Below are 26,556 nucleotides of genomic sequence, written 5' to 3'. Positions count from 1 at the left end.
TCAGAGAACTCTGAACAGGGACATTACCCAGAGGCATCCACACTGGTGAGGGAGACAGAAGTTACCAAGCATTTGGCTCCAACAAAAGCAACAAGGTCTCCTTATATCATCCTGCCCTTAGCAGTGTTGGCAGTGGTGGTCCAGAGGACGTCCCCAGGCATGGCTGGAAACCTCCCCACTTCCTGAATCTTCCTGTTCCCTGCCTGCTTCTTCACCTAGCCTTCCCTTCTCTCTGTGCTCTACCTGTCACGGGTATCTTTGAGTCTAACCATGGGAGTGCCAGAGGAGGAGAACAAAACCAAGACAAGCTGGGCCTGGCTGTCCATAAATGAGGGCTTGGGGATCAGGGGAGAGATGGCTGACGCTCGGAGCCCAGACTAGAGAATCGGAAACAGCATAGCTGCTTTTGGGGAGCCGGGGATCCAGATAAAGTTATGCCTAAAAGTAGTCTACAAACGACTTCAAGAAGCCATAAATCACCAGGGAGGACTTGTCTCTGTAAAGCTGCTCCGACCCTGCTTGGCACTTGGGACCCCCAGAGCTTGGCACTGGGACTGAGTGGCTGTCTTCCTTTGCAGGATTTAAAAAGTTTGCTTTCTTTCCTCTAGGAACTGTCCTACCCCAAATCCCTGCCTGTCTCCCATCCGAGAGAAAAACCAGCAAAATGATAAAGAAGCTTACCTGCAATAGTCAGACATCAGGCTTTCAAAATTACTCTAAACCACCAGAAAATTAATTTCATTTTCTATTTGGAGTTTATACCAAGAGAGTCTTCTAGACATTACTGATTCTTTTAATACCTTTTTCTATATTGTGATACCAGAAATTGTTCAACTTTTCACTCGATGGACTGTTTTTAAAGAGCTTTTTGGTTTGTTTGTTTTTTTATGGGGTGGTTTGTAACCCTTTCAACCTAGCTTCTCCCCATTTATTTCCAACCCAGATACTGACAGGTCTACAGAATTCTTGGGGAAATCCTCCAAAGACTCTGTCAGCTGTGTTGGGGGCCAAAGCCAGCTTAGTGGGGCTTCCTGCTCCTCCTCTAGTTTTATACCCTTTCGATATCAGCAGAAACTTCATTAACCAGCCCTTTCTCAGAGCCAATGATGGGACTTTACCATGTGAGGCAGGGCAGCTGTCCTGATCCACAGACCCCAGGAACACATCCCTGTCCTTTTGTTGAGGGTGATTTTGATGAGGCAGAGATCTCTGCTAAGAATATAGTATTGTTTTTCCTTCTTTCCTCCTATTCTTTCTTTTTTGGAGCTTCTTTAGATCAAAGACGTAAGAAGTTGTTTCAGATATATCTGATACTGTGAATGTTTAAACATATCTGTGGCCTTCGCCTTCCTGCCCTCCCTCCCCTTTTACCTCATCAGAAGCAGTGGCTCTGCTAAGTGCTCCCCCTACCTCCCATCTCAGGAGACCAAAATTCACAGAAAAATAGGCACTTTTGGCCAGAAGCTCTAATGGCACATTTTTAGTGGTGATTTGGGCAAGGAAAATTGATGAGGTTTAAAAAAAAAAAAAAGCTTTCTAGTTCTGGGAATGTTCTGGGAATGTGCACTTCACACAGGGGAGTGGTGGGGTTTACCTCAGACAGATCCTGCTAAGAAGTATTTCCAGGTGACCAACCCTGGGCCTTTCTCTTTAATCCTGGGATGATAGGAAGTGTGACTCAGAGAGGAGGTGGTGTTCCTTGACCTTTCTTCTCCTGCCTGGTACCTGCCTGCAGACACCCTTCTGGAGCGAGGGAACGGACCTTTATGGGCCATCCTTCCCACAAAACCCCACACGACCGGGGACACACACACCAGCCCTGCTCATTCCCACTCACCATCTGAGGCCTGTCAGGTTTCATGGGCTTGATTTTTGTGGTGGGTTGTGGGTTTATTTTACTTCTAATTTTTTTGTGGTTGTTCTTTGGTTGGTTTTAAAAATGTGCTGACTGATGGGCCCAATTCCACCGTTCCTGGTAGATCTGGGGGCATTTTTACTCAACAGTGCTTCTGTAATCTTCCAGCTGGCTTTCCACAAACATATCTGCCTGGAAGTTCTTAAGAGTCTTACAGTGGGACAGAAGTGAACTTCATGAGAGAGACAGCGGAGCACAGTCTCTGGGAGTTCAAGTGCAGTGAGCGAGGGAGAGAAGTCGGAAACCTCTGCTCCCCACGATGGGAGCCAGCTGCGTGTGGCCAAAGCCTCTACTGGCTGAGCCTCGCTTTAGACAAACTCAGTTGGTTCGAACAGACTTCGGATGTGTGCATTTTTCGTTTAGTACTTACGTGAGACTATTGCTAAGAGGCAGCTCTCTCTGGAGAGTGACAGGAAGACCTCGGGCAGAAGGACTGTCCTGTCTCAGTGTGTGGGCACAGGGTTTGAAATGATGGTGCTTGCTTGTTGGTGTCTACGCCTGGGCCCTGTGGCCCGGAGCGGTGGGGAGGTTAGGAACCCAGCTCCCATCAAACAGCACAGTACCGTGAGCTCGCTTCGCGGTGGCCAGCTGTCCTGCCGAGAGCTCCCAGCTCCCAAGGCTGACAGCTGGAGTGAAGAGGGTGCGGCTAAGGAAGAGGGCACAGCGTAGCATCAGAAACCTGGCCACACTGGGGCCACAGCTTTCACAGCGCAGGCCCGCTAACGGGGGCCTACACGTCCCCTCAGCTCTGTCACCAGCTCACAGAGCTTCTCTCTGCTTCCTTGACTGTAAATTGGACCAGAAGATCTCAAATGCCCTTCCAGCACTGAGAAGCCATGATTTGGACGAGCTAGGGAGAGGGTGTCCTTCCAAGCCTCTTTCCTATCCTCCTTCTCTGGTAACAGATCTGGGGGTTTGACAATTGTTTGGATTTTTTTCTTCCTGCAGTTGTGTGTGTGTGTTTGTGTGTGGGGGTGTGTGTGTGTGTGAAAAAAAACAGATTCTGTCCAGGTGGAAATGGTAAGGAGGGGAGGAGAGAGCTTCATTTCCAGGGTCAGAGACTTGGCAGCAGTTTTCCCGAAGTGACTCAGACACACCACAGTAACATCTTTCACTGCAATTTTATTTTTATTTCACTTGAGAAGTAAAGACTTCCTCCAAGCCACACGAGGTCCCTGCCACCCACCCACATAGTGGGACCTAAATTTCTGAGCTTAGGGCCCAGAGAACCTGGCTGCAGGGACCTTTTGGGGGCCTCTTCACCCTCCTGCCCAGCCCCCCACCCTTGCATGTCCTGCAGGGCAGCCGAGGTGGAGGGGACAGGCGGAGGGGACGGCCGTCTGCCCTGGGAAAGGAACCAGAGCTCCCGCCTGACCGCCACCAAGGAATTCTCGTGGGAAATATCTGCCCAGGATCTCAGCCCCAGGCTGGTTGTTTTTACAAATCTCTCTCAAATGTATTATTTTGATGACAAAAATGAAGGAGCTTTGTAAATTTTTTTTAAAATTATGAATCATATCAAGTAGTTGTTTACATTTCTTGACAAATTAGGAATTATGCCAGCAGAATCAAATTGGCAAAATCCTTAGATTAAAAAGGCAATAATTAGGTCTGCTGTTTTGGCCTTTTGTAGTAAGAGACGTGGTGTAGTGTTTAGATACGTGTTTGGTCTTGCTTCTTGTATTGCATTTTTCAATAAACTTAAAAAAAAAAAAAAGTCTGTGAGAATTGATCAACTTTGAAAGTTCTCTTCTCCTACCAGCAACCTGGGAAAAACGAAACATGGGGAAGGGAGACCCCTATTCAAGCCCTTTTCTAAAGTAAGCTACCCACATTGGCCAAAATGCAGCTTCAACGCTGTGTAAAAGGAGAACTGGCAAATGCTTCTTGCCAGCCGGGCGGGGGGCGGGGGGCGGGGTGGAGATTTTGCAGCACAGGCTGTGACAAAGGAGAGAAGGGGGTTCCTCGGACCTGTTCAGGGAGGGGCCCGACCCTCAGTAGGAAGGCTTTGGCAGTAGTGTAGCCCTAGTGGGGTGGACCCTGCAGGGCTGAGGGGAGAGAAGGGCTGAGGTGGTGGGAGGTAAAGCCTCAGTCCCCATCCCAGATGGCAGTGGAGGGTCTCAATTCAGCCCCGTTGCCCATCTTCCCCAACCCCACAACTGGTGCCACCGTGGAGGGAGCCCGGCCCAGCCTGTGACATCCCAGCCAACCTACCTTCCAAGTCTTAGGGGTCGTTGCCCACCACTTCGGGTTTGCTGAGACGCCAGCTGCATCTCCCAGCGACCCTGACCTGGACCTCCAGCCCCCTCAGGTACCTGTCCAAGGCTAAGGTCACTTTTGGAGGCTTAACGAGCTCCCGAGGCCGAGTCATGCTGGTCTCCAGGCTCCGCTTTAAAACACACTCTCTCCAGCTTTTTGAACCCTTGTGCAGTTGGCATTTCTCTGCCGACATGCAAGTCAGGAAGCCTTAGCAGCTGCTGCGGCCAGAGCATCCATCTCGTCTGGGACGTGGCTGATGCATCTACTGGGCATTGGGACTTCTGGTCCTGTTAGCACGGTCCATGCTGCAGCCTCCTAGCAGGCTGTCCCCCTGCTCTTCAAACCCGGGCTCCCAAGTCCCCTCCTCCTCCCAACTTGGCATAGCCCCCCAGACTGAGGCGGTCCAGCCGTGGCCAGCTCCGGTGAGCACAGTCCCGAGCTGCTGGGGCCCCAAGCAGGAGCTCCCCAAGGCCCAGATCCAGAGACTTGGAATGTTCGATGCAGGAACCAGAGGGCTGCACGGTGATAATCACATGGCCAGTCTGGGTGCGTGGACCCCAGGGTGGGGGCAGCCCCGGGCCCTTCAGCGGGTAACGGTTGAGCAGGGCAGGTAACCCCAAGCGAGGATTAGCAGGCTCTGAACGCAGGCTCCGCACTGACGGGACAGGTGACGTGCCCCGACGCGGGGACAGGTCCCAACTTTCCGGCTCCGTGCAGCCGATGGCTCGGGGAGTCCTGGGTCCGGGGCTGGGGAGCAGGGCGCAGTCCCAGCCGGGGCCGTCAGGGGGCTGGAGCGCCTGGGCCCGCAGCACCCCCTGGCGCAGCCGTCGCGTCTCCAGGTCGCGGTTCTCGTAGAGCAGCGTGTTGGCGCAGATGAAAACGAACAGGCCGACGCCCATGACCACGGGTCCAAGGAGCCGCAGCCGCTCGTGCGGGCCGTGGGCCCGGCCGGCGCCGCGACCCTCGCGTCGCAGCTCGCTCGGGGGGGGCGCGCTGGCATTGGCGGCGCGCGGCCCCGGGGCCCCGGCGCGGTGCGGCCAGTAGCCGGCCACGGCGATGCCCATGCCCACCAGCACCACGAGCGCCCCCAGCGCCGCGAACGCCCCCGACGGCGAGCGCAGCCGCAGCCGCGCCCGCACCCGCAGAGGCTCGGGCGGGGAGCGCGGGCGCCGGCGGCGGCCCAGGCGGCGGCCCAGGCGAGAGACGCGGCCCTCGGGGCTCCTCCGCACCTCCCCGCGGTCTCCGGGGCTCCCAGCCGTCATCTCGCCGTCGTCTGGGCGCTCTGCGGAGAGAGGGGAGGCGGGGGCTGAACCGACGGGCCTGGGGTCGCAGCGCCAGCTGGGGGGCCCGGCCCGGGGGGCAAGATCGGGCTGCCTCGCCCAGGCCGCTTGGAGATCCCTGGCGGCCACCCCCGGATTTTCCCGGGGCCGCGAGGCGGGGAGCCGCCCCCGCTCGGGTTTTCCGCAGCGCAGCTCGGAGCCAGGGACGCGCGGCTGAAGCCGGAGTTGGCCGGGCCCGCCGGCGGCGAGGAGGGAGGGGGCGCGGGCTGCTGCTACCTGGCGCGTCCTCGGCTGCGGGGCTGCGGGGCTGCGGGGCTGCGGGGCTGCGGGGCTCCGGCGCCGGCTCCCTCTTCGCCGGGGCCTCGGGAGTGTGCGGGCCCCCGCGGCGGCGTCTCCAGGGTAAGTCCCGCCCGGGATCGCCCTCACCCCCGCACGTGGCTGCACCGTAGTAAGGGAGGGAGGGGGCGCTCGGCCCGCCCGGGCCGCCGGGGTCGCTCGCGGGCCCCACCTCCCCCCTACTGCGCGCTACATACCGCAGCGTGGGAAGGAGGGGGTGTCACCGACTCCAGCCTCTGCCTGCCCGCCCCCTCCTTTCAGACCTCCTCAGCCTGCACGGAAGCTGCAGCAGGAGAGACTTGAGCTAGACTCCGGGAAGACCGTTCTGACCAAGGCCAGCGGCCGACTTCGCCCAGGATTGCTTCCCGCTCCGCGCAGAAGAGGCCTCCCCTCCTCCAGCGGCCGGGTCGCGGCCCGGACGGGGCGCGGGGAGCGGGGGGGCTGCAGGTGCTGGGCGCGGGGCCCCGCCGGGAGAGCTTCCCCGCTCCCCGACTCTCCCGTCGGCCCGGGCAAGGCTGTTCCCGGGTTGCAGCGTTTCCAATTCGAGCTCCTCGGGATGAATCATCCCCCTTTCCCGCCGCCTGTCCTCCTTTCCGGCCTCCTCCACCCGAGGCCTCGGTGGCCCGCGTCCCGGACGGAGCAGCGCCGCCCCAGCACCTCGGGCCGCCCCATCTGGCCGCCCGGTTCGGCCCTTCCCGGCCTGTGGCCTGAGGACTGAAGGGCCGGGTGAGGAGCAGCTGCGCCGTGTGCCGTGTGGCCCCCACGAAGGGAGGGCGTGGGGGGAGCGGGGCCCCCGCCAGGCGCCCTGGGTCGCAGGGGAGGGGGGCCGGGACCTCGCTGTCCAGGGGCGCGTGCTCCCTGCCCCCCAGTCCGGGTTCTAAGCCGCTCCGCCGCTGGCACCCGTAGCGAGGCTCGGGGGAGGAGGCCTCGCCGCCCCGCTCAGTCCCCATCCGCACCCCCGAAGCCCGGCACGACACCCCATCCCTGCCGCCGAGCGGGGTGCGGAAGGCCCGGGGCCTAGCACGGAGCCGCAGTCGGCCGCGTCCAGAGCCTGATTCTCGCAGCTGCAGGCGGCGGCCCAGAGCGGCCGGGGGGCCCGCCGGGGTCCCCCGAGGAGGGGGCGCCCCGGGACCCGACGCCGGGCCTCGGGACCCCCGCCGACGCCGTGCGCCTCCCCGCACAGCCCCGGGGCCCCCGGGAGGCGGCGACGGCCGTTCCCCGGTCGTCCCGGAGTGTGGAGCCGACTCCGGAGGGCTCCCCGCGGGGACAGGGGCGGGGCGTGCGGGGAGACCCCGACTGCGGCGGGCGCGGAGCCCTGGCCGGGGACCCCCGCCGACCGCCCCGGGGAGGCCCTGGTCTCGGGCCGGTAAGTTGCCGCGGGCCGCGTCCCTCGCGCTCGGGTCCCGCCTCCGCCCGCGTCCGCACTCCGCGGGGGGGGGGACCGGGCTCCCGCCCCAGGGCCTTCCCGGACGGACGGGCCGAACGAAAAGTTGAGCAAAGTGGAGCGCGAGCCCCGGGGCCCTCGTCCTGCTCACCTGGCGCCGCCGCGCCCCGGCGGGTCCGGGTCCGAGTCCGCGCGCCGCGGCTCCCGGCTCTGCCGCCGGCTCCACCGCGGCCCGGCCCCGCCCCCCGGCCCCGCCCCTCCGGGCCCCGCCCCCGGGCCCCGCCCCCGGCACCCCGCGGGGCCCCGCCGCTGGAGGCCGCAGCCGCCCAGGTCGCAGGGCCGCAGGTAAGCGCGTGTGCGCGCCCGTGGCTCGGAGCGCCGCTCGCAGAGGCCCGGGACGGCCGCGCCTTCCCACGTGGGGAAACTGAGCCCGGGAGCCGAGAGCCCTGCCCGGCTCCGCAGCGAGCGCGCGGCCCCAGGACTTCCGAAGCCCGCGCGCCCGCCCGCGCCCGCCCGCGCCCGCCCGCGCCCGCCCGCGCCCCCCATGCCAGCGCCGGGAGCGGGCTCGCGGGGGCGCCGTCCGGGGAGCTCCCCGGAGGAGGCGGCCCGGTTCCCGCCCCGCCCCCCGCCAGCCTGCCCCCTCCGTGGACCTCACCGCCTTCACCTGGAAAATGGGCTTAGTGGGGTCCGCCCCGCAAGACGCGGAGAGGCGAGAATCAGCGTTGCGGGCGGGCACGCGACACGGGGGCAGCCCCCGGGGACCCCGCGAGCGCCCAGTGACAGGAGCCCGGGGCGGGGGCGGGGGCGGGCCGCTGAGCGCGTCCACCGGAGAGTCACGGGCAACCCCCCGGGAAGACGCGCCCCGTCCGGAGCGGGGAGGCGCCGCGGCCCCCAATCGCGAGGCTCCGGGGCGCCCCCGCCGCGGGCCTGTCGGGGCCGCCCAGCTCCCGAGCCCCGCCCGCCCCCGCGGCAGGAATGCGGAGCGGAGCGAGGGGGTCGGCCGGCGGCCCAGTTTCCATGATGCGGGGGGCGGGCTCGGGAGGAGGAGGGGCGGCCGGGCGGCCCGCCAGGCTCCGAGCCCGCCCCCGCCCCCGCCCCCGCCCCCGCCCCCCGCCCCGGCCCCGGCCCCGCAGCCCGGCCGGGCCCCTCGGGAGGAATTTCCGGCCTGGGATTGATTAGGAGGCGCCCCTCCCCCGGCCGCAGAGACCCCCCGGGGCGCGGGGGGGGCGGGGCGGGGCGGTAACGAGACCCGGCTGCGCCCGGGCGCGAGGGGGGCGCGAGGGGAGCGCGAGGAAGTCGCGGGCCCGGGCCGCCCCGCGGAGGCCACCGCGCGCAGCGAGGCTCGAACCCCGCTCGGCGGGAGCCTGGGGTGGCCTCGGCGCCCAGCCCGCGGGGACACACCCCGGGAGCGACCCGGCGGGGCGCGGGGCGCGGGGGCCCAGCCGGGTTCGGAGGTCGGAGGGTCGGGGACCTGCCACCGCGTGGGACCGAGGGCTCCGCGACCGGACCCCCGAAGAGCCCCCCCCGCCCCGCCCCGCACACGGACCCCCTCGGCCCGCGCCGCGCTCCCGAGCCTGGCTGGACGCCCCCGCCCCAGCGCTGTCCGCGTTCCTGTCGCCCCTGGCTGCTTTTCCTGGGGACACCAGCTCGAGGCAAAGCTCCTTGTGGTTGCTGCCCCACCTGCCCTGGCATTTGCCACTGGCTCCTCCAGCCCGCCCCTCCTGACCTTTCTTCCTCGGGGCCTCCAGCCTGGGCCCAGCCTCACTTTCAGCAACCAGACACCTCCCAGAATTGTCCCTGTTTGCAGTGATCCTGGCCCATTCCTACCCCTCCTCTTGTCCCCTCTGTAAAGGGCCCCACTGCCCACCAGAGGGTCATCTCCACCAGGGGTCACCTTGGGCTCACGCCGGCCCCAGACCTTCAAGTCCTGTGGACCCTCCTCTCTGGATCCCCCATCAGCTACCTTCTCCCTGCCCGGGGCCAGGGCTCTGCACAGGGCCACCAACCATCTTCCCACCCTGGACCTAAACCAATCGCTCTGCTTAAAACCCTCAGTGACTCCCCTGCATTGTCTGGAGTTTAAAATCCCTGCTCACCTCCAGAGTGGCTCCTGCCCCCTCACCCTCCTCCCTCACCCTCCTCCCTTCCTTGTAGCTGAACTCATCCCCATCCCCATATCTGTGCTCTGGCCTTGGGGTTGGCCCCTGCCTTGAGTCTTGCCAGGAACTCCCGCTCTGGATCATCCCTTTGGCTCCTTCCCGTCCTTCAGACTTTCTCTGCACCTCCTGTGGGTCCCCAGAGCTCGTCAGCCTCGCCCCTCCCCACTCCCCCCTCCCCCCCTCCCCCCCTGCTTACACACCCTCACCGGAGCCTCCCCTTAGCAGCACCGCACACAGAACGAAAATCAGTGTTTGGGATTTGAGCCTCTGTCCTGTGTCCCCCTGCTGGTGAGCTCTGAGGGGAGGACTGGGCCTGTCCCGTCCCTCCCTGAGCCCTGGGCTCCTACTGGCCTGTGTGTCCCCCACCCTGAGGTCCCTGCTAATCTGTACCCCCGGGGCTCCAGCCTGAACAGGAAAGGACTCAGCCCCGAGTCTCAGTTTCTCCATCTGCACAAAAAGGGGGAAAATACTTACCTCCCAGTGTTGTTTAGAAGCTTAAGAGCACACATCACATATGGTCAGCACCTGGCATAAAGTGGATGCCCACCAGACAGTTGGCCCTTCCTCTGACGCTGAGGTTTGGGGCACAGAAGACGGTATTTAGGAGTTGTAGAAACCTCCCCTGGGGTCATTTGGGGGTAGCAATGAGAAAAGGATCCTCTCCCTCAATATAACCCCACTTGATTGTCTTGAGAACTGGGAAGCTAGTGATAGGCCCAGTTTACGGAAGAGGACGCTGGCTCAGGGAGGCCAAGACCCGCTGGCAGACACACAGCCAGACTGGTAAGTGGTGGCGCCTCCCCGGAGGGAGGGCCCGGGACCTGCTTGGTTTGGCCCTTGTGGGCGGCCAGTGGCCTGGATCTGCCTCTGTGTGGCCCCGACTCCTTCACTCCTGAACCAGGAGGGGCCTGGAAGAGAGATGTTCCCCGGGGCCACTGTGGTGGACATTTCTCCCCCAAGCTTCTCTGGGGAGGCAGGGAACCGGACACAGGCACTCTGAGGTCCTGCCTACCTGAGGCTCCATGTCTTCTCCAAAAGCCATGATGGGGAGGGAGTAGCTGTCATCTGTGTGTCACAGCCCCACCCGGGGCCACAGAAGAGCAAGCCCTGGGAATTGATGTTTGGGAACAGCCCCACTGGCTGGCTGGGTCCGGGCTGCCCCGGATTTCCTGTCTGAGCCCCAGGGCTTTCTAAAACCATCCTTGTCTCTGGGCCGCCCCAGAAGCACTTGGAGGACACAGCTGAGTGCCCGTGTGGCCCCAGCCCAGCAAGACCACAGCCTCAGCTAAGAATCCCGAACCCCGTGCAGAGGAGAGAGCGTGGCTCTGAGACCCAGTTTTGTTTCTTCTGCTCGTTCACTGGGTGACTTTGGGCATGTCACAGGATTCCCTCAGCGCTCCCTGTGGGGCCTTCACAGGAAGAACGGGTGGGTCAACTTGATAAGAAATGATAATGATTGGCAGGTGGAATCCAGAACCCCAGTCCCAATGTCCCATTTTGTAGGGACAGAAACTAATGCCAGAGAGGTACACAGTGACTTGAGTGACCCCACCAGTGAATGGCAGAGCTGACCCTCGGGCAGTTACAGGTCCCCATGCGGACTTAGGCTTCAGGGGTTGCTGGGATGTGAACCCCAAGCCCCTCGCCCCACCCACAGAAGCTCTGAGCTGGGCAGTGGGCTTCCCTGGTGGCTCCGTGCCACTGGCAAAGCTCTTGGGAAGAGTGAGCTCACGTCTCCACTGCTCTCCAAAGCCCAGAGAAGAGAAGGAGCAGAGCCGGGGTGAACCTGGGAAGGCCAAGGAGGTGAGACGCCCCTGGGGCCAGGGCAAGGCCAGCCTCCTGCCTGAGCCCTTAGGGATGACGGTAGGAAGTCACCAACTTGCCAAGCTCCCCCGGGGTTCCAGCCCCTTCATACCTGTTACCTTCTTAAGTATGCAAGAGCCTTGAGAAGGAGGTGACACTGTCACCCTTTGTCCTACATGCTACATGTAGTACATGCTACACTACTTCCCGCTAGCCCTGTGACCGTGGTCAAGTCAGCTCACCCCTTACGTCTCTGTTTCCTCCTCTGCAAGACAGGACAATGGTAGCAACATGTGCGAAGGCCTGTAATGAGGACGGAACTCCAGGGGAAACGTGGTGGCACTAGAGCTCTACTGGCCTGTGTGTCCCCCACCCCGAGGTCCCTGCTAATCTGTACCCCTGAGGCTCCAGCCTGAACATGCGCAGTTTGCTCTCCTATAAAATGTGAAAGTGAGGCTAGTGATTGTGTCTTCAGCCACCTCCTCTGGGGACGCGAGAGGAGCCAGCCCTGGGTCCCATCCAGATGCCCATCCAGGGGGTGAAGTGAACAGACCATCCACCAAAAGCTGAGGAAACAACAGCTGACTCCATGTGGGGGGCAGACAGCAGGGAGGACTTCATGGAGGAGGGGGCATTCCTGCTGGGTCTCAGGGTCAGAAGAGTTACCCAGGCTGCAGCGGGGAGGATATTCCAGGCTGCAGAAACAGCTTGCAGACAGCCTGGAAGCCTGGGCAGGGGGTCAGGTGCTGGAGAGGGAGTGGGGAACAGGACGCAGGGGCCAGGGCCTGATTGCAGAGCTCCTCCGGCACCAGGCTCGGGGGTGTAGGGCTCAGCCCTGTGGCGCCGGGAGCCATGGGAGGTTACAAAGCAGGGGAGTAGCCTGCCTCATAGGTACCTGGGGAAAGACTACAAACTGTTAACGTGGCACCTGTCACGGTTTCTCCAAGAGCACCGAGGGAAGGGCGTGACAGGGCCCCAGGCCCAGCCAGGAGCCTGCGGAGCGGCATGAGGCACCTGGTGGCCTCCCAGGTCCTCTGGTTCTGTCCCTGAAGCCAGCTGCTGGGCCCCTCCCACCCCAACCCTTCCCCGCTCCCCTGCTTTGCCCCGTCCCCACCCCCTGGGACCCTCGTGGCGGGAACGAAGGAAGTGATTCAGAGAAGAGCCCAGGTCTAGGAGTCTAGTGGCCTGGCCACTTCCTGGCTGTGTGACCCAGTGAGGATCGTTTGTCTCCCTGAGCCTTTTCATGCCCTGGAGAACGGAGAGGTGCCGAGCCCCCCACTCCAGGAAGCGTTGGGAACATGAAGTGGGGGTACGCACGAGGGGGCCCAGCGCAGACTCTGGGGACCCGCCTGAGGCTGGTCCTGCCCCAGGGAGGCTGATCTGCATGGAAGAGGGGGCGCCAATGTGTCCGGGCCGAGTGCTGGGGGCCCAGGGCACCGCGGACGAGGGACAGGGAGGCTCCCCGGAAGAGGGGGCCAGTTGAGCGAGGGCTTGGAAAGAATGTCGGGGAGAAGCTGCTGCGGGGCAGGGCCCGGAGGGGCGCAGGGAGGAATTAGGGGCCTCCTAGGGGAGGGCAGTGGGGACAGCAGGGGGTGGGGCGGGAGAGGACTGAACACCCGGTTGGAGGGGTTAATCCTAAAGGAGCCACGTACCCGGATAACCTGGGGACAGTCACCTCGCCTGTGAGCCTCCGTGTCTTCATCTGACCACATGCCAGTGGCCCGTGTCACAGGGTCGCGAGGCTCCCGAGCTTGCCCGGCCCAGAGCCTGCGCGCAAGTGCCCGGCAAACCCCGGCCGCCCCTGCTGTCTGTTATCCACACTGCTCTGAACTTAGCTCTGATGTTTTGCTTCATCTCTGTGTTCTTTTTCAATTTCTTGAACATTCTGATTGGCTCAGCTGGGCCCAGGTGGCTCTGCCTGGCCCAGCAGCTGGGGGGAGCCAGAGGGAGAAGCCGCTGTCAGGCGGTCCAAAGGGGAAGGGCCCGAAATGCGGATTCTCTGATGCCTGGGAGACGGCGACAGGTCCCTACAAGTGACTGCCAGCCCTGGGGGTGGGGTAGGACCTGGGGAGTTGGGTGATCTACCAGGAGCTTAGAGTAGGGCTGCTGGCCAGGAATGTGCCACCCACACCTCAGCCACGACACGTGGGTGCAGCGGGAGCCTGAAGCTGGGGTTTACCCATGAAGATCTGCTCCCCCCTCCTCGGGAAGTGCTCGCAGCAGGAACCACAGCGGCAGAGACACCTCAGCTGAGACACTTCAATACCCGTGCCCCCCACCCCTGGAAGTTAGGAAAACAGTGCGAGGGTGCAGGGGGATGGGCCTCAGGCCCCAGCAGGGCAGCGGCGGCAGGTAACACCTGCAAGACATGCACAGTGTAGGTTGAGGTTGGAGCGGTTTGTCATGCAGCATAGGCCGCCCAGGGGAGCGCCCAGCATGCAGTGAGCACCTGCTACACGGGGGCTAAGCACAGGACTGTCCAGGGACAGAACATGGCCCTGGCTGACGTTGCCACAGGAGAATTTCAGAACCTCAAGTGACCGTGAGGCAAGCTAGAAATGCATTTCTCCTTCACCTTCTGGGTGGAGCATTAGCTGCCTAGCGTCAGCAGGGAGGCCGCCGGTGTTAAGGACCCAGGCTCCTTCCATCTTGTTGCTCTGCCGTCCCCGAGGTGTGGCACCCGCCTCGTCTTCGTGGCTGAAGATGCTCACTAGCCCTCCTCCCTGAGTCTGGGGACTGGACTCCCTGGCTGGGAAAGGGGACTGTGCTCCCCTCTCCTTGTATTTAATTACTTTTTTAAAAAGATTATTTATTTATTTATTCATAGAGACACAGAGAGAGAGAGAGGCAGAGACACAGGCAGAGGGAGAAGCAGGCTTCATGCAGGGAGCCCGATGCGGGATTCGATCCCAGGACCCCGGGATCACGACCTGAGTCAAAGGCAGATGCTCAACCACTGAGCCACCCAGGCGTTCCCCCCCACCTTTAAAGGCAGGACACCTGATGCACACATGGGGATGCTCCCTTCTCATTCCAACAAGGCTGTGGGCCACCCCTAGCCACGAGGGAGGCTGGGAAATGCATCCTGGGAGACAGCTAGGAGTCCTTGCTGGGTACCACCGGGATGTGGCTCCTCCACTTGGCAAATCACCGTGCTGATGATGCTCCCCCAGGGGGAGCCGAGGCCGGCCCCTCTAGAGCCTGGCACTCTGGGGGAGAGTCCTCCAGGGCAGGTTCCTGGGGCCGAGGGCGCCCTGGGGTTGGCAGCATGCGGGCCAGCCGTCTCCCGCGCTTTGTGCCCAGAGAAGCCTGGTGGGGTGGGGGCGTGTGGGGCTCGGCGTCCACCCACCAGCCACCGGCGCTGCAGAGAGCAGCCCCCAGGCCCTGAGACCTCGCTTCTGTCTCCCCCGCACTGCACCCCTGGGCTGGTCCCAGTTCTGTCGGTGTCTTGGAGTCCAGGGCCAGCTTCCAGATCTCGCATTCAGTGCTGTGTAGACGGGGTGAGTGGCAAGCCCACAGCTCCCGGCTTGACGAGGTGTCGAGGCGGGACTGCAGCTCCGGGGCTTGGTCCCCGGGCCGCGGGCGGGTCGGGGGCGGGAAAGCCGAGGCCCAGCGGCGGAGCTGGGCGCCTGGGCGGGGCGGGGGGCGTTGGCGCCACCTGGTGGCGAGGCCCTGCACCTGCGCCCGCGCCCCTGCCCCGCGCACAGCGCCCGCCGGTCGCGGTCGCGGCGATCCTGGGAGCGCGCGTGTGCTCCGCGGGGCGTCATCCGGGATCACGGCCTCGGACCTCAAGGATGAGCTTCCTTGCAAACCGTGGTTGCCTCCGAACAGAAACGACTCGGCCTGGGAGGTCGGGCTGAGCGGGGAGGGAGGACACGGAACGGGATGCAAGCCGGGGAGGGGTGCGGATGGAGGCAGATTTACCCCGTGGGAGCCCCTTCGAGGCGCCGCTGGGACACGGGCTCCCGTATCTGCAGCACAGGACACCGAGGCACAGAAACCCCAAGTGGTAAGTGACAGAGCCGGGCTGCCCCCCAGGACCGCTCGATCTAAACCCAGACTCGGGCCCTGGATTACTTGCCCCGCGCCCTGCAGTGCCCACCCCACCCCACGCTTGCCCGCCCAGCCCCTAGCTCGGGATCCAGCCCAGGCCTGTGGAAGTTTGTATCAGGCCACACCTCTGGGATGTTTGCGATGACCTTCACCGCTGCAGAGGGGCCGAGGGGACCAGAGGCCCAGGGAGCTCCCACACTTACAAGTGTCCCCTCCGCCCTCCACTTGGAATGCTGGAGATGCAGGAGACAGCCAGAGCGGTGGCATCCACATCAGCTCATATTAGGGACCAGGAGACCCAGGAGGTGGCCGGGCTGCAGTGGCCCCAGCCGGTGCCTCCCTCCTGGTGTCAGGGCTCCAGGCCTGGAGGGGTGGGGCTGGGGGAGGCAGCCCAGGGAGGAGCAGGTGTGAGGTGAGCTTTGAAGGAGCAGGAAGGCACTTGGGGCCGGGAAGCCCTCAGTAACTGAGCGCTCACTCTGAGCCAGGTGAGGGTGAGGCAGGTACTGAGCTATTTCCTGTTTCCAGATTTCAGGGGCTGAAAGGACCCCCCACCCCTGAAATCACAGAGTATGGGGCAGCATCAGGACTCCAGGCCAGGACTCCACACGGAACTGGGAAACAGGGATATGAATTATTATCCTTATTTTACAAATGGGAAACTATGACCCAGAGCGAAGTAACCTGTGCAAGGTCACACAGCAAGAAGGTAGTGAGTCTCCTGTCCTGCCCAGAACCTCTCCTGTCCTCCTCTAAGATTGGGACAGCATGCTGACGTCCCCAGGGTGTTGTGAGGACCGAGTAACCTGACAGGTGTAAGCCGCCTCCACCGGGCCAGGTGTGGAGTCGGTGCTGGGTCCGTATTAGCTCAGTCGCTTGGCCTCCTACTGACATTTTACAGGAATCTCCTGTCTTATTCCGGTACGAAGAGATATTCCAGTAAGAAGAGGTAGCCAAAAGGACAAGGAGAAAATGTCCTGGATGGTTACAGGTGCCGGCAAGTCCTTTATAGGGACCCCAGCGCCTCCAGTCACTAAGCCGAGGTGGCCCTGGGGACCGCCAGGCACCGGCCTCGCCGTTGGCTCCAGCACAGAGTTCTGGCTCGAAGAACCACTGACGATGCTCCAGGAGGCTCCTCAGGTCTCTTGCCAAGAGATGCCCGAGAGGGAACATTAGGATGACGGAGGATCGTTGAAAGCGTCTCCAGTCAGCTCTCATGGCAGCTAAAGGACAAAAACAGTACGACGTTATGTGGTCACCGGTGTGGGGTCGTGAGTGTTTCATTTCTTTTCCAGTAACTGCAGTCTCCCCAGTGAAGGGGATTCAGTAAATGATCTTTACTATCTAAGCCTTTGTAGGATGTTTCAGGGAACTAAATGCAGGAATGGGGGGGAGGGTGGCTGCAAGTGGCCCAGGGACGTCACAGCCTGGCTTAGGGAGCCTCCGTGTGGTGCGGGCAGCCCCGGCGGTACCCGTCCCTGTGTGCTTGGGGCCCGTCCCTGTATTTGCGTTGGGGCCTCGCGAGGGGGCTGCCCAGCAAGCGGGCGTCCAAGCCCTGCAGCCCCGACTTCCCCCTCCTCTCTGGGGCTTTCGGCCGCAGGTCCGGCTGTAACCCTAACCTGTGCGGAGCTCCAGTTTGCATTTCTTTAGGCTCTAAGGGACACCAGGGGTTCCTGGGACTTAAGGATCCAGTATCCCATCTCGGGAAGAAAGGGGTCTGATAGGATCTGATTAAATCTCCACCTGCCTTCTGGGGAGACCCTTGCACCGCGAGTATAACGCACCTCCAGGAAAGCAGGGGCCGCCTGCACCCGGCTGGGTCAACTTGCCGGAGGCGGCGTCCCACGGCGCGGCCACCAGTCAAGAAGCAGGACCCGGCCAGCGCGCCCAGAGGCCCCGGGCGCCTCTGCCTTTGGCCGGAAGCACACGCCACCGCTCGTGCTATGGGACAGCGGCGCTGAGGTTGGGCCTGTTTGAAAAGTTTGTGTGGAATAACGGTCAGTGCTGCTGTGTCGGGCTCTGTGCCTGCGCGGTCTGCCCGCGCTGCTGGGGGACCCTGATCTGGGGGCGGGGGCCTGGGGTTCTGGGGGCTGGGGGCCTGGACGCTGGGGGGCTGGGGGACCTGGAGGCTAGGGGGTCGGGGGTCCAGGGGGCCTGGGGGCTTGGGGAGCCTGGGGGCCCAGGGAGCCAGGGCCTGGGGGCCTGGAGGCTGGGGGGCTGGGAGGCTGGGGGCCTGGTGGCCCAGACGCTTGGGGTCCGGGGGGCCTGGGGGCTTGGGGAGCCTGGCGGTCTGGAAGCCGGGTCGTGCCACGGCTCCTCCACTCCACTGTAGGGTGGACTTTGGGGGGGCCTCTACTTTGGGGCTGTTACAGACACAGCCGTGAGGGGCATTCCTGTGGCACCCTGTGGGACCTGCTCGCTTTGGCCGTCTACACCCGGAGGCCTGGGCTTCTCCTTGGCTGGCCTTCCGTCCTGTGGTGCTTGGAACATTCTGCGTTCACACCTGGGCATTTTGCCTCGCAGTTTCCTCTGTGTTCCTCTTCCAAGCTGGGGCCGATTTCAGTTTATCTGGAGGCTAGATTGACAGTGAAGCTCTGCACCGAGCTGAAGCTTCTCGAAGACTATTCCACGTGTGGCTCATCTTTACATCCTCCTCCAGATGGGCCACCACGTTCGGCGTCTCCGGGGAGGGAGCCCTGTGCCCCCTCGCTGAGGCTCCCAGCCCGCTGGGACCTGCTGCCCGGCCCTCCCGAGGCGCCTGGATCCTGCCCCCCACCCCCCCTCCAGCTGCCCCTGGGACGGAAAGGAAGTCCCCACCGCTCGTGGGGCCCAGAAGCTCAGGGTTCAGGGCACAATGAGCGCAGCTGCAGCTTTTTACCCAGACCCGCCCGCTTGCCCCTGGTGCCCTGACTCCCGCAGGGAGCTGCTGGGGGCGACGGGGGTGCCCTGAGCTGTCCAGGCGGCCCCTGGGCTCTGTCCTCGGACCGTCCCCGGGGCCTCTCCCCGACAGGGCCGCCGGGCTCCAGCGCCTGATTCCACGCTTGCTGCAAGGACACGGTTTTGCGGCGCCGGTGTGGACAGACATCCCCTTGGTGAGCACTGCGGGTGTGATGGCACCTGAGCCTTTCCTTCCTCTCATCTGGCTTGGGGCGCTCCTGATTTCCGCCTCCCCCTGAGCGGCCTGTAAGGGGGGGCTTTGGTTCTCTTAACCTCCTTTTCTTAAGAAAACGCTGATGAGGAAGGCGTTTGGTTCAGGTGGTGAGGCCCCGCCGTGGGCAGAGCGCGCTGGGCTTCGGGCGGTTTGCTGCTGCTGCAACTTTTGGTATCTTTGGATGAAACCAGCTGCGTTCTAATTGGAACCTGGCAAGTGACGATTTGATTCCCAAATGCAGCCCTTGGGCCTCTGTTCTCCAAAACCGGGCATTTGCTTTTTGCAGCACTGCTTGGCCATGATATTCATTAGGCTCTGGAGGAAAATGACCAATGAATGGATCCATAAATTATAATGCGTGTGTTAACTCGGAGTTTAAGATTGTGTTTGCATCTGGTTTGTGGTGTCCACGCACGATGTAAAATGTGAGTGAGCTGTCTTCTCTGCCTCTGGATGGTGTTGCTAAAATTAACTTGTAAAAGAGCTCTATGCAGTGGCTTGTAAGAATTGGGCATTCTAAAACTCAAGTTCACGTGATCTGGGAAAATATTTGACATTAAAGCTAATTTAAGGTCGTTGGTTTAATGAAAATGAACATGTTTTTAGAGTTGTCAGCATTAGATGTAGAACATCTGTTCCACTGTGTTTACTGCAAGTTGGGCAGGTTCCGGTCATCTCTGTTGCAAAATTTCTTAGGAAAGGGGAAAAAAAAAACTTACAACTTCGTCTAATGCTTCATAGTTTTATGGGCAATCTACACGTAGTTGCTGAGAACAAATAAACGGATGTAAACAATTACTAAGTCTAGGTTTATCTGCTTTGGACTCCTATTAAAACTGGTACAACAGCTCATAATTATTACTTTTCAGTAGAAACTCAGCATTTTTAGAGTTAAGAATAAATGTAATCACGACTACTAGAAATAATGAGAAACAACTGTATGCCAGGAAAGTGAGATCGGTTATTTAAAGACAGAAATTGAGGGCACCTGGGTGGCTCCGTCGGGTCGTCGGTTAAGTGTTTGCTTTTGGCTCAGGTCAGGACCCTGGAATCGAGTCCCCTGTTGGGGTCCCTGAGTCTACTTCTCCCTCTCCCTCTGTCCTTCCTCCCCAATGATGCTCTCTCTCTTTCAAATAAATAAATAAATAAATATAATCTTTAAACAAACAAATGGGGCTCCTGGGTGGCTCAGTTGGTTGAGCATCCGACCTTGATTTTGGCTCAGGTTGTGAGATCAAGCCCCGCGTTGGACTCTATGCTGGACATGGAGACAGCTAGGGATTCTCTCTCTCCCTCTCCCACTGCCAAAACCCCAAAATCCAAATAAACAAAAATTCATCCCTATGGAATAAAGTGAGTTTTAATATCAGAAGTACACCAGTATAAGATTGGAATTTGGTTTTTCTGTTAAAATGATAGTTTGGGGTGCTTAGCTGGTTCAGTTGGTGGAGCATGAGACTTTTGATCTTGGGGTTGCGAGTTCGAGCCCCACATTGGGTGTAGAGATTACTTAGAAATAAAATATTTTTTAAAAAGGTTGGTAGGGACGCCTGGGAGGTTCAGCAGTTGAGCGACTGCCTTTGGCCCAGGGCGTGATCCTAGAATCCCAGGATTGAGTCCCACATCAGGCTCCTTGCATGGAGCCTGCTTCTCCCTCTGCCCGTGTCTGTCTCTTGTGAGTAAATAAATAAAATCTAAAAAAAAAAAAAAAAAGTTGGTTTTCTTAGTTATCAGTTTACCCTTAATAAGAAATTGTAAACAAAGGTTTCCCTTTATCTTTAATATTCATAGAAAAAGTTTCCATGTTGTGCCCTTACTAGGTCTTTGATTAAAGTTGAATCTTCTCAATATTGAAAGAGCTAAGTTTTGCTAACAACTACATAACTCTGTGTGTTTGCCTTTTTTTTTTTTAAAGATTTTAAAAATTTTATTTGTTAATGAGAGACACACACACACACAGAGGCAGAGACACAGGCAGAGGGAGAAGCAGGCTCCATGCAGGGAGCCGGATGTGGGACTCGATCTGGGACTCCAGGATCACGCCCTGGGCCAAAGGCAAACACTCCACCGCTGAGTCACCCAGGTGTCCCTGTGTTTGCCTTTAGAATCTGTTATTGCCACTTTAGCAAAATAGATCATTAGGTTTTGTAATGATCTGTAATCCTATTTAGTCATGTGTTTAAAATGTTCTGGTATTTCTGACAAACTTCCCAAAATTCAACTTCTAAATAAAGTGTTTTGTTACTAGTTGGGCTTACTTGGTATGTCCAAGTACATGGGAAACATTGAAATAAGTGATGATAAACCTTCAGAGAGGATATTGCGTGGGTGGATGCTGCAACCGTTGCAGAATCCCTAAGGTTTTTTGATATGTCCTAGTATAATGTCATCACTTATAATTCTAATTATTAAAGTGTTAATGTGTCATAGAAATAACCAAATTTCCTTGTTGATTGCATTGTAATGATCTCTAAACCAGATCTTTAACCACAGCTGCTTTTGAGTTTCTTTGTCCTTTGCAGTTGTTGTTTTAATTTGACACTCTTGAAAACCTGTTCCAGTTTTAAGAAGATTCGTGGAGAGGACTTTGACAAATACGGGGCTCTAATAATTTCTGGAACTAATAGGAAGACTGCATTCAAACAGAATAAGAATCGATTGCATGGGACTAAGATGAATTGGGGAAGATGAGTTGGGGAAGATGAGTTGTCAAAGTCTCAAGGTTTGACAAGTACATGTTCTGTGTGTACACTGGAGATTTTGTTAGCAAGAGCAAAAGAAAACAAAGGCTTCTGAGGATGGGTGTAAGCATGGAGGGTTGGTGGGGTTCTTTAAAGACCTTATACTATCCCAGAGATTGAAGCTGAAGCTGAACACCTGCTTAAACTCATTGTCAACCTGCTTTTGCCCTGTCACTTTTGCTCATGGACTTTTTTTTTTTTGAAGTTGTATTTATTTAAATAATCTCTACACCCAATGTGGGGCTCAAACTCACAACCCCAAGATCAAGAGTCGCATGCGCTTCTGACTGAGCCAGCCAGGTGCCCTTGCTCATGAACTTGTCAGAGCAGGTTTGGCAGTAGCACTCTTTGGGGGAAGCCAAAAATACGCAGATGACAGAAACAGAATTCTGACTTGAGGAGACCCACGTGTCCTTGTCGTTGGAGATGCAGGCTTGGGAAAGAGTCTGACGCCACAGGCAGTATGCAGCATTGCTCCGTGTGGAGTGTGTTTGTGGTGAGACCACACCTCTGGTTTGACTGTAACTCTTTCAAAAGCTAGTTCTTCCCAGGACGCCTGGGTGGCTCAGTGGTTGAGCATCTGCCTTTGGCTCAGGACGTGATCCTGGGGTCCTGGGATCGAGTCTCGTATCAGGCTTCCCACAGGGAGCCTGCATCTCCCTCTGCCTATGTCTCTGCCTCTCTCTTTGTGTGTCTCTCATGAATAAAGAAATAAAATCTTAAAAAAAAAAAAAACTAGTTCTTCTGGAGATTTTGCTTTGGAAGCCAGTGTCCTGCTACTTGGTGATCAAAGTATTTGTGGAATAGATGAATTTGATAAGATGGGTAATCAACATGAAGCCTTGTTAGAAGTAATGCAGCAGCAAAGCATTGAGGCTGGTATGGTTTGTAGCTTCCCTGCGAGAACTTCCAGTGTTGCTGCTGCAAGTGCAATTGGAGGACACAGCAATAGACAAACAGCTTGGGGTGCCTGGCTGGCTCAGTCGGTAAAGCATGCAACTCCTGGTGTCAGGGTCATGAGTTCAAGCCCCACATTAGATACAGAGTTTACTCAAAAATTAAAGACAAACAGCTTCTGAGGATTTAAAAAGGGGGAGCGCCTTGCTGTCCAGGTTTAACTTGGTCTTTATCCTGGTACGCTCCAAATGAGAAACAGGACCACTTACTGCCTGAACATGTGATTGCATTAAGAGCTAGAAACCTGAGAACCATGGCAGTTCATATGGATCATCAAGATTCAAATATTTCTGTACTTGAAGTAGTTTCTGATAAAACATCATGAGAAAGATTAAAGGTAGTTTCTGGAGAAACCCTAGATCCAATCCCCACCAGCTATTGAGAAAGTAAGTACACTGGTCATGCTGTATGTCCATCCAAGACCATCCACGGAAGCTGCTCAAATTCCTCAAGAATTTTTCCTTGACCTCTGGAATCGGAGCCAATGATTCAATGGCCCACCAGTCACTACTGGGTAGCTGGGATCTGTGATTTGTCTAACAGAGGCACGAACAAGGTTAGAATGGAAAGAGGAAACAACCAAAAATGATGCTGAGGATTTCAATCTCATCACCTTCCGCAGATTGCTGAAGAGTGATAAACATTTCAGGTTCCTGATGTTGAAAATTTTATCCGATCACTAAAAGACCAAGGCTACTTCTCAGAAAAAGGCCCACGGGTGCCTGGGTGGTTTAGCAGTTGAGCATCTGCCTTCAGCTCAGGATGTGATCCCAGGGTCCCGGGATTGAGTTCCACATCAGGCTTCCTATACGGAGCTTGCCTTTCCCTCTGCCTATGTCTCTGCCTCTCTCTCTGTGTGTCTCTCATGAATAAATAAATAAAATCTTTAAAAGGCCCAAAGATTTACCACCTTCAAACTGGTAAACGATGTAGTAGGACTGCCTGGGACCTCCTAGGATTATTAAAGAGTATGGAAAAAAACAAAAAACCCCAAAACTTCTGGAAGACAATATCCCAAAAGTAGTAATAGGAAAGGTATTGATTATATATATGTATATCTTATGATTCTTGCTTGAAATACACTGCTGGTTCTCTGATGTTTGCTCTTTCAGATTTAAGAAAATTCTTTCTTTTAAACTATCTATGACTTAAAGAAATTTGGTGAAATATTCCTTTGTAAACAAATATAAAACACTTCTCTTTTCTCCCTACTGCATCCTTCCAAAATTCAGAGACTCTCAGTGAGTATTCTTATATTCTTATGGCAGTGTATGTATTTATGTAAGTTCAGTAAGAATCTGCTCCCCTTCTCACAAGACACATTTGGAAACATTGTGTGACCAAGCCTTTGACTGGAATGTCCTATTTGATAGAGACATGCATAGACTCAGATATGAGCAGATGACTTTAAGGAACTGAGGTTGACTTTATGAAACCAACGAGCCCCTTGGAAAATTGGCCTGGTAGCTTGCTAACAGGTTCCCAGCAGCCTTACCACGTGAGTAAAGAAAGTCATTTCCTGGCGGGTGCCAGAACCTCAGGATACTTTGGGGACTTTTGAAGGGAGGAATTTACTCAAAACTATAGGCATTGCAGGCAAAATCTGATGGCAAGTAGTTGGCTTGGCTGCTTTGCCTGGAGAAGTTATTAAAAGTTCTGAATTTCCTTCTGAAAAGCTCCAGCAAAGCAGATTAAAACAAAATACAAAAAACAAATTAAACAAACCCCAAACTCTATATGGCCACATTCTTGCCATGCTTATGTAAATAATTATGGCAACTTTGCTAAAACTGGACAAAATAAATTAGTCTTAATATGGATATCTTTGGAAATGAGCATGATTTTAGAGAAATTATGTTTCAGGGACACACCTTTTACATGTTAGATCAACTGAGTTTGTGTTGTTTGCCTCTAAAACTGGGCTGGATTCTGGATTCTGGTTTCCTTGAATATCTGGCTATGACTCTCCAAACTAAGGTTTCCAATCTTCCATCCTCTTGACTTGGCATTACTGAGAAATAAAACTTCCCTTTTTCCTGAAGCTCTGCAGACTGAAGCTGGACAACTTGAGGTAGGCATGCAGAGAAATTGGCACTACGGCCCATGTTGAGACCATATTGGTGCCCGCTGCTCCGTGGGCCACTCAGGAAGATCACCAGAGCCCTTCAAATTGCAAACTGAGGAAATCTACCCGATTGCTACTGTCTGCCCTCACTCCATCTGAAGAGTCGGATCTCTAGAACAAAACAGAGGCTGGGGAAGACTTTACCATGGTGCCAAAGACAGCTGTAATTTTTCGATATTTGCTCGTTCCTGTAGATACCTTTATGGGTTGAGTTGAAACTTTTCCATGGATTCAGGGAAGGCCTCAGAAGTTGTCAAAACACTTTAAAATGAAATAATTCATGCAGTCCCGGTGGCCCAGCAGTTTAGTGCCACTTCAGCCCAGGGCGTGATCCTGGAGACCCGGGATCGAGTCCCATGTCGGGCTCCCTGCATGGAGCCTGCTTCTCCCTCTGCCTGTGTCTCTGCCTCTCTCTGTGTGTGTATGTCTCTCATGAATAAATAAATAAAATATTATAAATAAATAAATAATAAATAAAATGAGATAATTTCTACATTTGGATTTTCGCTAACAATTCAGAATGACAAGGCAGTGGCATTTGTGCTGAAAGTCACATGAAGTGCCCAGTGCCTTGGGCATTCGCTGGAAATTACATGCTTCCTGGAAAAATGAACCATCTATGTAAAAGAACACTGGCAAAAGTTTTCCAAGAAACCAAGTTGGGAAAAGCCTTGCTGGTTACCCTGCTTTGGGTAAGAGTGGCCTCTAGAAGTAGGCATGGTTTAAGCCCCTGTGAACTATTATATGGAGGACACTTTCTATCCCCATTCATGATTTAGGAGTTCCTGATGGGACTCATGGAACTGGATACTATGAGGTACATCCAGTCTTTGGGGAATACTCTTAAGTTTGCTCCTGGCAGGTTGATGTACACCACAGATGTGCCCTTACACGGCCTGAACGCTGGAGATATGGTGTCACCAGGCCCTGGAAGAGCAGGTATCTGGAGAACCAACTCCAGCCTCACTCCACAGAACCTCCTACCCATTCTTCAGTGAAACCAAAGAGAATTAAGTGGCAGATTCACCACCACTTTGAGCTGGTTCCACAAGAATCCTCAGGTTCCTGGCATTCTGTCAAGGAGAACATCAAAAAGAATCCTACTGGGGATCCCTGGGTGGCTCAGCTGTTTAGCACCTGCCTTCATCCCAGGGTTTGACCCTGGAGTCCCAGGATCGAGTCCCACGTTGGGCTCCCTGCATGGAGCCTGCTTCTCCCTCTGCCTGTGTCTCTTCTCTCCTGTGTGTCTCTCACGAATAAATAAATAAAATCTTAAAACAAAATCCTACTCTTCTCTCTCTCCCTCTGTCCCTCCCTACTGCTAGCGCGCTAGCTAGCTCTCTCTTTCAGAAGTAAATAAATAAAAGGAATCCTGCTCGGACTAGCGAGCCTCTGATGGACCTGAAACTATTTTGGAGAGCTGGTCCCAAGAAATCAAAGAATATTTCTCTTTTTAAAAAAGTTTGTTTGTTTGTTTGTTTGTTTATTTATTTATTTATTTATTTATTTATTTGAGAGAGAGTGTTTTCACACAAACAGGGGAAGGGGCAAAGGGAGAGGGAGAAGCAGACTCCTCGAGGAGCAGGGAGTCCGATGTGGGGCTCCATCCCAGGATCCCGGGATCATGACCTGAGCTGAAACCAAATGTTCAGCTAACTGACCCGCCCAGGCGCCCCTCAAAGAATATTTCTAAATACATAAAGTTTCCATTCCTCCAACCCCATTTCCCCAGGAAGTAACTAGAGTGGCCAATGTCCCAATTCCCTCACTAGTGAGGAATGATCAGGAGACAGTGGGGATAGAAACTGGTAACCAACAGGACTAGAAGCACAGCTGCAATTTTTAACCCAGGCCTTTTCTGTTGGCCTTAAATATCCCTCACTCCACTCCGGGGAGGCGGATTTGAACCTTGCCTCCTGTATTCTTGTACACCTGATGTCTCAGTGATTGGCTTTGCTGTGTGTTGGGCAAATGAACTTGGGTTCAGTTACACTAGGGACATAATGATTGTCCTGTAGCTTGATAATAGGTGGCCTGCTGAGTCCTTTTAAAGCATCAGCTTCATCGAGGTATTATTTATGTCCTTAAAATTTACCCATGAAGGAGAAAAGAATAAGGTAAGCCAAGGCCTTCTGACTAGTTATAAAAAAAATAGAATCATATCTATATTTATGCCTTTTTTTACTTTTTAAATAGATCATGTATTCATATATATATGTGTTTGTGTATATATATGTATATATATATGTGTGTATATATATATATATATATATATATATATATATAGTTTTTTTAAGATTTATTTATTTGAGAGGGGGGAGGAGCAGAGGGAGAGAGAATCTTCAAGCAGACTCCCTGCTGAACAAGGAGCCCAAGGTGGTCCTTGATCCTGGGAC

At 56.6% G+C, this 26,556-nt stretch overlaps 3 protein-coding genes and 1 pseudogene across 28 annotated transcripts in view; 3 read left to right on the top strand and 1 right to left on the bottom strand.

Moving 5' to 3' along the window:
• The window catches only part of EPB41 (erythrocyte membrane protein band 4.1), a 200,472-nt gene extending 196,837 nt beyond the window's left edge, over positions 1–3,635 (top strand). For all 25 annotated transcript variants that reach the window (XM_049105497.1, XM_049105493.1, XM_049105495.1 and 22 more), the window contains one exon: positions 609–3,635. The gene's annotated coding sequence lies outside the window, so the exon portion shown is untranslated. The remainder of the gene's footprint in view (positions 1–608) is intronic.
• TMEM200B (transmembrane protein 200B) lies at positions 3,021–7,405 on the bottom strand. Of its 2 annotated transcripts, XM_035713338.2 has the most exons (3): positions 7,326–7,378; positions 5,988–6,073; positions 3,021–5,456 (listed from the first exon to the last, which is right to left on the bottom strand). In XM_035713338.2, the coding sequence occupies exon 3, from the start codon at positions 5,434–5,436 to the stop codon at positions 4,513–4,515; it is 924 nt and encodes a 307-aa protein (XP_035569231.2). In that variant the 5' UTR covers positions 5,437–5,456; positions 5,988–6,073; positions 7,326–7,378; the 3' UTR covers positions 3,021–4,512. The 2 variants fall into 2 exon arrangements, with proteins under 2 accessions (XP_035569231.2, XP_025303390.3); XM_025447605.3 differs by lacking the exon at positions 5,988–6,073 and having other exon boundaries at positions 7,326–7,405.
• A 6,999-nt stretch (positions 7,406–14,404) lies between these two features.
• On the top strand, positions 14,405–16,534 carry LOC125753342 (uncharacterized). Its single transcript, XM_049099363.1, has 3 exons — positions 14,405–14,453; positions 14,526–15,145; positions 16,088–16,534. The coding sequence occupies exons 1-3, from the start codon at positions 14,405–14,407 to the stop codon at positions 16,127–16,129; spliced, it is 711 nt and encodes a 236-aa protein (XP_048955320.1). The 3' UTR covers positions 16,130–16,534.
• Positions 16,535–21,899: 5,365 nt separating this feature from the next.
• LOC112660391 (DNA helicase MCM8-like) lies at positions 21,900–23,079 on the top strand (annotated as a pseudogene).
• The last annotated feature ends 3,477 nt before the right edge of the window (positions 23,080–26,556 follow it).

The sequence above is a fragment of the Canis lupus genome, chromosome 2 (genome assembly GCF_003254725.2).
Source record: "Canis lupus dingo isolate Sandy chromosome 2, ASM325472v2, whole genome shotgun sequence".
NCBI classification, from domain to species: Eukaryota; Metazoa; Chordata; class Mammalia; order Carnivora; family Canidae; genus Canis; species Canis lupus.
The sequence above is the reverse complement of the archived record's forward strand: the minus strand, read 5'-3'. Positions and strand labels throughout refer to the sequence as shown.

Bases quoted from the DNA above. Each gene is read 5' to 3' on its own strand.
- TMEM200B (XM_025447605.3), bottom strand. From the start codon at position 5,436: ATGACGGCTGGGAGCCCCGGAGACCGCGGGGAGGTGCGGAGGAGCCCC.
- LOC125753342 (XM_049099363.1), top strand. From the start codon at position 14,405: ATGCGGGCCAGCCGTCTCCCGCGCTTTGTGCCCAGAGAAGCCTGGTGG. The intron at 14,454-14,525 runs GTGGGGGCGTGT...CCAGGCCCTGAG, and splicing joins GCCCAGAGAAGCCTGGTGGG to ACCTCGCTTCTGTCTCCCCC. The intron at 15,146-16,087 runs GTAAGTGACAGA...GACATTTTACAG, and splicing joins AGGCACAGAAACCCCAAGTG to GAATCTCCTGTCTTATTCCG.